Here is an 8,990-nt window from a genome sequence, read left to right as displayed (position 1 = left end):
ATCTTGCCAAACCCGAGGTGTCAGGACAGGTCCTTGACAAAGCAGAGAGCTGGAAGGGGAGCCACTTCCAGCCAACAGGACCTCACAGTTTGGGACCACCAGCTGCCTGCCTAATTGCTCCTCTGGACCTCAAATCCCAGTTTCTAGAGGCAGAAGAAGCCAGAACACTATTTGGTTATAAATGAGAAACACGAGAGAATACCTCAAACAAAGATGGAAGTTTATTGGGCCCAGATACTGGGACATTAAAGAATAGATCCTGACTTCAGACCTGGCTGAATCCAGCAGCTCCAAGGGTGTGCGTCTTTCTCCTTCTAGGAACCCACTTTGCTCTGGACCATTGCACTCTCAGAGGCCTCCCCCATCTCACCCCCACAGTGACCAGAAGTCCCAGTATTGCTAGGCTACAGTCTGTCCAGCTGCACAGTCCAGCAGAGGATAAACTGCTTTTACCATGACCCTGGGCTGGCTGTCAAGGACCAGCACCAGACATCTGCTGATCCCTGAACTAGTGTTGTAGCCCGAGGCTTCTAGTGGCTCCATGGCCCGACGTAGGCTACCATCACCCTAAAGGACTCTCGGGAGACTGGTTCCCAGAGTAAGGCAGCTGCCAGGCCAGCAGCTGCTGCTGCAGATGCCTCCACAGGAATCACAGCATTCCTTCATATCTCTTCCAACCATGGGACTGTGAGTCCCCAAGGAGCGCAGAGGGTGGAGGGCGGAGGGCGGAGGGCAGATCTGGACCCTGCTAAGGCCCATGGCTCCAGTGTCTTGGTGCCATCCAAGGATCTGCTGACCTCCTAATCCTCACATCAGTTACAAACCATGGAGGTCAGTCCAGGGCAGAACGGCCTCACCTGCTGCCTCTGGTAGACCTCAGCAGCAGGTGGCTTTGCACCTGCCTGCCTCACTCTGCCTTTTCTAGTCTGTTCACTTCTTTCACTTCTTTCGGTCGCCTGGCCCAGCCCCCTCCCCACAGCCCACCCAGAATGGTCCAGTTCCCTGTGAGACCACAGGGTTAGGATCTGCTTCCCCAACACTTTGAAAGTGCCAGGAGGCCACAGGCTGGATGAGTTTCCATTCCTCATCAAGTTCCTAGAACCAGGACAGGCACGGAGTGGGTGTTTAGGAATGAGATGAATGAATGGATGAATGAATGAAGTGACTGCCCCTGGAGGGTAAGGGGCAAATGCAGTGGCCCCTGAGTCAGCTATTTCTCAGCAGCGTGACTCAGCCAGAGCCCCTCCTTCAAGGCAGAGCCTCAGGTTCCTCAAAGGTCCAGACGGGACCTCTTCCCAGGGCCTGGGGAGCGCCGTGGAGCTGGAGATGACGTCAGGAAAAAGGCTCCACACAGACATAAAGAGCTCCATTTTGTTCTCTAACAACTAGGGAGGATCTGTTTAGAATTTCAGGATTTTTTTTTAAGGAAAAAGAAAAAAAAAAAAAAAAAAAACACCAGATGGCTCAGAGTGCGTAAACGTTGGGCCAGTTCTCGTGACCTTCCTCGGGAGATCTGGGGCCCTGAGCGCAGCAGGGAGGGAGGGGCGGCCAGGAACCAGGGCGGGGAACGCCGGCCCGGGGTGACTCACGCAGGGTCCGACTGCCCGGGCCGTTCGCGCGCTCGCAGGCCAGCTGCGCGCGGGTCAGGGCGGGGAGCGCTGCTGTGAGAGGTGGGGGCTCCCTGGGCCTCCACTGGAGCCCGCCCCCAAGTCTGGCGCTGCAGTAGGCCTTGGGGTTAGATTCTGTCGCCGCCCGGGCTATCGGCTGCCCAGTTTTGGCAAAGTCCCTTCCACTGCAGGGGGTCTCGGTTTTCTCCGAGTTCTCTCCTCGCGGGGTATGGGCTGGGATTTCAGGCCTGTTGGAGGCGGCGCTGCCACGGAACCTGCCCTCGGCAGGGTCCTCTGGAGCCTGGGTAGGAGCCTGTGGTCGCACGCACCTGGCAATCAGGTTCCATTGTCACTCCCGTTTCACAGTGGGGAAACGGAGGCACGGAGCGACGCGTCTCTGCCTGAGGCTCCAGCTTAGTTGAGGTTGGTCGGATCCAGGCCGATTGCCCCTTCCCGCCCCACTCCAGGATCCCCCGCCCCACGCCCTCGCGCCAGCCTGGACCGGCGTCTGGGAGCCGCCCCTCGCCCACTTCCCCGACTCCCAGGGCCCTGTCCCCGCCGTTGTCACGACAACCAGAGGCCAATGGGGAGCAGGCAGGGAAGGAGGCCCCGCCTCGGCCCCACCCCTCCCGAGGTGCTTGGGGCTATAAGGGCCCGGGGGCCGGGCGGCGGGAGCTCGAATCCGCGGGGCGCGAGGCGCGCACGGAGATCCAGGAGAGTCCGGAGCTAGCGAGCCCCCAGACGCGAAGGGAGGCGGGAAGACGCCGGAGCAGCAGCCAAGATGTGCGGTGAGTGCCGCTACCGCTCCTCCGTGGCCTCGCGGCGCCGACCACGCGCTGGGCACCTGGGTGGGGACGCCAATGTGCCCAGCCCCCCGACCGTGGGACTAACATTGGCCCGGCCTCCCGGCCCCGGCCACCGAGTGGGGTCTCCGGGACTTGGGAAGAGGATCCCCGACCCCGGCCCCCGACACAGAGAGGGGGGCCCAACCCAGCCTCCCTCACCCCCAAAAGAGAGGGATCGATGTGGTCCGGGTTTTGAGCTCCGCACGGCAGAGGTGTCCCCACCCCACGTCCAGCGAGGGCGCTTTTCACTTCCCAGTCGGCCACAAAGGCGGCCACGCGCAGGCTCGCGCATCCCGGCGCCTCTCTGCGCACCGCGCCCACCGCCGAGGGGCGGCTCCGCCTGGGGCGCTCAGACCTGGAGTGAACCCGTGTCCTTGGGAGGGTGGGCTCCGTGCTGTCGCGTCTGTGCTGTGAAGGGCTATGGGCGAGGTGCGGGCGAGAGGCAGGAGCAGGAGGAGTCCAGGGCAGGCGCGGACCGGCCACCGGGCGCTGTCCCGCCGGGCTGCGCTTGGGGAGGTGTCCGGGAGCGCACATCTGCAATTCCTTCCCCTCCTGGCCCGGCTGCCTCCGCTGGCCGGCGGGGATAGCGCCTGGCCGGCGGGGATAGCGCCGGGAAATTATGCTGGGACAAAAGGTCACTGTGTGTGTGTGTGTGTGTGTGTGTTTTCTTTTTTGCTGGAGTAGGATTCAGTTACCCATTCCAGCCTCCCGTGGCTGGAGGACCTGGTGGAACTTTTGAAGCCATGAAAGGCCTCTCTGACTTTGCTGAGGGCTGAAGGGTGGGGCGAGCCAGCGGTGAGCCGGGGGCCAAGGTCTGTACAGTCCTTGTTTCAGAGGCCAACTGCTCTCCACAGAGAAACGCCCCCACCAAGAAGTGGGCAGCCTCACCCAGGCCGAGCAGGCATCTGTTTAAGATTTCTAATTCCTCAGCAAAAGTCTCAGGGCTCCCAGGCATTGCTCCCAACGGGTAGGGCTGCCTTTGGGCAATCCTGGGGGGCAGATGAGACCATACGGGTCGATTTGTTGGGTCTCCCAGTTCTTCCGGCTCCAGACCCCTCAGTGGCAGCCTTAGAGCTCGGTTTGTGCACCATACCCTTGAACCAGGAGGCTCTGACCACCTCCCAAGCACCGGAGGCTTTTGTGCCCCTTACCACCACCACCCCCAGAGTGCCATCCTGCTGCCTAGGGAGTTTGGTTTCCTCCAGCGTCTTCCTGAGTTGTGAGGGGCTCTACTTCTCTCGACTCTCAGAAGCAGCAATCTTTTCTGCTTTTCTGTAGGGCCAGGGGTTGCCTTGAGGTCTCCAAAGGACCCCCAGAGCTCAGGAGCAGTGGCCACCCAAGTGGATGCCCACTCAGAGGCAGAAAGAGTGTGGTGGACCCAGGGGCCATCTCAAAATTCATTTCCCTAAGGATGATCCTTGCTGATGATGAGGAAGGGGGTGGCAGTGCAGCTCGGCTGGGAGTCGTGTGGCATCCTGCATAGGAAAAGTATTTCCATTTCCAGCACAGCAGGAGAAAGGCTCCACTTGGCTTTGATGTGTCTAACATCTCTCTGACACTTGCCAAGCACCCTTGGCACTGAAGAAGCTGCCCCCTGTCCCCACCCCAGACAGCAGCAGGCCAGAGTCAGACACATTGCTTTGCTTTGTTCGGGGATCAGGGTCTGAGGATGCATGGCAAGTAGTACTCATTTTCCTTTTGTGGTTGTTTTCTTTTGTAATCAACACGCTGAAGTTTTTGAAAATTTAGTCCATGTTACAGGAAAGGAGTTTTTAAAATGATTGTTCCATGTACAAGCAAAAAAAAATCACTAGTATGATCCTGAGACGAATCACGTAATCTCTTTACTTTATAGCAGGGAAATGGAGCTTCGAGCTCTGTGCCACTTGTCTGGGCAGGGCCTTTCTCAGAGCTGTTGCTGCTACCTGGAAACCCCCTGAGATCTAAGAGCTCCTGGGCTGTTCCTGCAGAGGTCGAGACCTTGGCTCTTCCTTGTCCGAGTGTGCTGATGAGCCTGCTTGGATTGTGCCTTTGCTGCTTCTTCCACAGAAAGCAAGGACCCCCCCCCCCCAGCAGCCGATCCTCTGCACACTGAGCAGGTGCCCCCAGAACCCTTCAGGGCACCGAGAGCTTAGCTGGATGATGGTTGGGAACTGACATGCAGTTTGGTTGACTTTCTGCCTCCAGAAAGGTCATGACATTTTCTCCCTGCCTCCATCCCCCACTTCCTTCTTCCTTCTCTCCTGTCTTCTTGCAGAGTGGCTCTCTGTCTTCCAAGCCCTGGGGACTCCCCTGCAAGAAGGGCAGGGGGATTGAGGACCAGTTTGGGGCTGGTCACCGACCAGGGAGAGGAAGAGCAGCAGTAAATGCTGCCCTGGAGGGAAAGCAAGGAGCCCCTGCCGCAGCTCCCAGTGCAAGGACAGCCCAAGCAAACAGGTGTCTTTTCGTTCCGTGCACAGCATCTACACGCTTTTCAAAATCAGTTACCAAATGAAACAATTGGAAGATTTCACAAAAGTAGGTGGGACTTTGGGCTTCTCTTGAAGAAATCCAAAGATGAGCACCCTGGAGTGTCTATTTTTGCATGGGTTATGGGCACATGCTCGCCAGTTTTCCCAGCATCCTCACCGCTGCCTCACTTGTTGGTGCCACCTGTCAGCTTCAGGCAGCCTGAGCATGGGATTGCAGCTTGGAGAAGGCGAAGAGCAAGGACCTGGGCTCAGCTATGAGCTCCACTGACTGAGAAGGGGATGGCTGGTGTGCTGGGCTGGGTCCCTCGTCAGTACGCCGGTCCCAGCCTCCGTGGTCCCCTCACCCACCTCCTCCTCATCCGCACCAAATCTCCCTCCTCTTCTACACCAAATCTCCCTCTTCTGCCCTCTAACAAGGACACCTGGGACTGCTCTTAGGATGCTGCTCATCTCGAGGTCCTTAACACAACCCCACCTACGAAGACCTTTCCCAAATAACAGCATTTACAGATTCCAGGAAACGGGACCTGATATCTTGGTGGCCATTATTCACCCTACTTTAAGGTGCCTGCCCCCCGGATACACCAGTGACTCTCAGATATTCGAGTCTCAGTGGTGAGGACATAACCAGAGATTCACCAGCCTCCCCCTCCCACACATACACCCAAGTCCGCTGGTCCCAGCACCCTGACTCATGGCAGTCAGAAGGTGAGCACTGGCATCAGGTAAATACCCACTCCTTCCCTGGCCTGGTGCTTTCCTCCCCTTTATCTCTTCTGTGCAAGAAGGGGTGTAGCTTTTACTCCCCACAATCAAAGGAGACCAGGGAGACACGTACACATACATACACACATACACACACACGCACATGGATCTGTTTGTGTGAGTAGAATCCTCCTTCCAGAGAGCTTGTCCAGTGCCTACTGAGGACTTCTCTCCCATCTCAGTGGGAGACGACGCCTTCAGTTTTCTCCAGAGAAGTTTAAGGACTCTGAGGAGGGCTCACCCTTTTCCCTATTCTTCTTCCGGCTCTCAAAGCCCCATCAATCTGAGACCCGCTTCCGCTTAGTAACATCGGACCCCTAGGAAGCAAGTGGCTTCTTTGGATGGACTGGAGTTGGTGAGGTGCAAACTCAGGGCAGGATGCTTGGACACAGCCCCACTGGCCTCGCTGGTGAAGTACAGACTCCTGCTCAGTGAGGCGCTGATTGGTGTTGGCAGCAGGCTCTCTGCTTTGCCAGCTTCTGCGGTGCAAACATCCTCACCATGGCCGGTTCCAGGTCGTCAGTGTGAGGGAAGGGATGGACACAGCCGGCTCTAGGGCGTGGCGTTCGCAGACTCCTTGCCCTGGAGTCTCCCTACCCACCCTGTTGTGGGTGCTGTCAGATGGAGGAGTTGCAAGGGGCCCCAGCAGTGGGGGCTGCCGCTACTCTTCCGCCTCTTCCCTCACTGTGGGAGTCCTCCGTCCCTCAGCCTTGTCCATCAGGGGTTTCCCAAGGTCAAAAACCTTCTGGGAAATTTGTGACAGCATTATTACTGAACAGTAAATGGAATGGTTTTTATTTTTGTTTCGTTTCAGTAAAAGTGGCTTCTAAAGAGAGGTGAACTTGGATTTACAGTCGCTGAAGATGACTCAGTGCCGAGGCAGTTAACCAGTTTAATCTGATTATCTGCCTCTTAATTTTCAAAGGAAATATTTCTTCCTGAAAAAAAAAAATTGGCTTCCTTTATAGCCAATTTCTTTCAGATTAAACAAGATTTGTATTTTTTTTTTCTTACAACTGTTTTTTTTTTTTTCTTTTGCTGAAATGGAGAATATATGTCAGTACTTTGTTCTTAGTGAAATCCTAAAACGACAAAGACACTAGAAACTATTGGTTAAAAGTAGACCTGCCTTGTCCAGGGTGCAGCAGGAAGCAGAGCCCATGTTGGTTCCTGGATTCTGTGGTGCCGTGGCTCTAACTAGGCAGGATGAGGCTGTCCCTAGAGCAGCCAAGTCAGCCTCCTGACCCTGAGCCAGCTCCTAGTCTGCTCAGGGTCCTTGGCCAGGTCTGCAGAGCCTCTGGCTGTGGGAGCCACACGGGTGCCTCCAGGGACCTTCGCCTTGGTCTCATCTCTGCGAGGAGTCAGCAGGGATTGTCATCCTCAGCTCCACAGTCTGGAGGTGCAACGTGGCCACACTCTTCTGTCTGGGCATGGCGTGATCCAGTCTATATTAGGGAACCTAATCTATATTAGGTTTGTGGACTAAAAGGGCCAGTGCCCCCACTCCAGCTGGTCATTGTCATTATCTGTCACTTGCTGAGTGTCCAAGGCCCCTGCCTGTGTGTCTCGGTCCTGGCTCCTGTGTGACTGCTCAGCCCCATGCAGAGAGTGCTAAGACTTGAGGGGAGATAGGACAGGGGCCACAGTCCCCTCTCAGGCTCAGTGGGGGCCCCCTTGAGTTCACCAGGGTCTCTCTTTCTCATTCACTCACCGCCTCTTCTGCTGTGAGAGGGGGGCACTGAGAAGCTGTCTGGAGTCTCTGGGTGCCAGGGGCAGTGTGAGCGGAGAGTTGTGAGGCTGGGCCGGGTGCTGGCCCCAAGCTGGGCATTTCTTCTGTCACGGAAGGAGTGTGTGACCAGGACCCTCCTTGCAGAGCAGGTGCTTCTTTTCTGTAAAAGATCTCATAGGACCTGCTCTCTCACACTTCCAGGCCTCCTGCACCTGCCTCCCCAGCCTCTAATCCCAGCCTGCTGTGGCCTCCGCAGGAGCCCAAAGGCATCTCTCTAGGCAGCCACCATGGGCACCCGTGTTCTCCCTTGCCACATCTCTGCTGCTCCTTTGTCACTCCAGCTTGACAGATAGGACCACTTCCTAACCACGTAGGCCTCGTGGTGCTACGAGACTTCTCGAGTATACAGAGCTGGAAATTTCCTTTGGACTTCGTGGAAAGACCAAGGAGAATCAGAAATGACCTGGAGCCATTTTGCTGCCCTGTTCCTGGCTCCCTTACAATCCTGTTGCCTGCCTTCAGTGGAGCAAGTGAGTGACAGAAAGTCAGGGTGGAGAGTGACAGCTGTCTTGAATGATGGATGGAAAAATGGAAAAAGGAGTTCAGAAGAGGAAGGAGAGATTATTTTCACTTGGAGTGGTGGGGTGGGAAGTGGAGGCAGAGGAGGGTTCTGTGGGAGTCGTCATGAGACGGAGGATCCCAGAAGGGGACTGGGACCCAGGACCTGGACACTACAGGGTGGTGGTGGCAATAAGGGCAGGGGGTCACAGTGAACGGGAAGGGAGGTTGGCCCCAGGCTAAGGACTGCAGCTCTGTGCCCTGGGCAGAGAAGGGAGGGGAATGTGGCTGGAGCACAGTGGGCGGAGTCTCGGGCCCAGTGCCAAGCCCACCCCCCCGCCCAGCCCTGTATTCTTGTACGCTTTTGCTCAGCCAGTGCTTGTTGGGTCCCTGACCTGTGGCCGGGCCAGGTGCAGGGAGGCAGCAGTGGGTAGGGTGCATGCAGTGTCCATGGTCACGAGAGAGCAGGCAGCAGAGAGTGAGGCTTAGAGAAAGGAAGAGAGGGCTATGGAGGAAATAAATAGAGCCCCAGGTAACCTGTGTGCCAAAACCTGCAGCCTGGGTGGAAGCCATCTTCACGAAGAGCCAGTCTGGGAGCTGTCTGTCCCACCCCTGCCTCAGATCACAGGCCCTCAGCCTGAAAATCCCCCAAAGGCCCTGGGCTTCCATGCTCCCTGTGAGGCCCTGACAGAGCCATCCTGGCCCCATCTATGTCCTTACAGCATCCTCATGGGCCAGAGGAATGCTTATGGAACACTTCGGCCTTGATCCAGACATAGCCAAATCATGAACTTGGCTTAACATCCTTTCCCCAGGCAGAGGGCCAAGAAGAAATAAGAGTGAAATGGTACTGTTTTCCCTTTGGTTTTATTAAGAAAAAATTTTAGTATATTTATTTAAGTTTTATTTCTTTGAAAGTTAGAGGGAGAGAGAGAAAGAGAAAGAAAGAGAGAGAATCTTCCATCCACTGGTTCACTCCGCAAATGGCGACAAATGCCAGGGCTGGGCCAGGTTG

The 8,990-nt window shown here is 56.4% G+C and overlaps 1 protein-coding gene across 1 annotated transcript in view; it reads left to right on the top strand.

Moving 5' to 3' along the window:
• Positions 1-2,268: 2,268 nt before the first annotated feature.
• Positions 2,269-8,990, top strand: part of GFPT2 (glutamine-fructose-6-phosphate transaminase 2) — a 45,770-nt gene continuing 39,048 nt past the window's right edge. Inside the window, exon 1 of the mRNA XM_062188579.1 lies at positions 2,269-2,395. Within this exon, the coding sequence (XP_062044563.1) occupies positions 2,389-2,395 (7 nt within the window). The 5' untranslated portion in view covers positions 2,269-2,388. The remainder of the gene's footprint in view (positions 2,396-8,990) is intronic.

This window comes from Lepus europaeus, chromosome 4 (assembly GCF_033115175.1).
Source record: "Lepus europaeus isolate LE1 chromosome 4, mLepTim1.pri, whole genome shotgun sequence".
NCBI lineage: Eukaryota > Metazoa > Chordata > Mammalia > Lagomorpha > Leporidae > Lepus > Lepus europaeus.
Note: the sequence above shows the minus strand (reverse complement) of the source record. Positions and strands in the feature narration are given on the sequence as shown.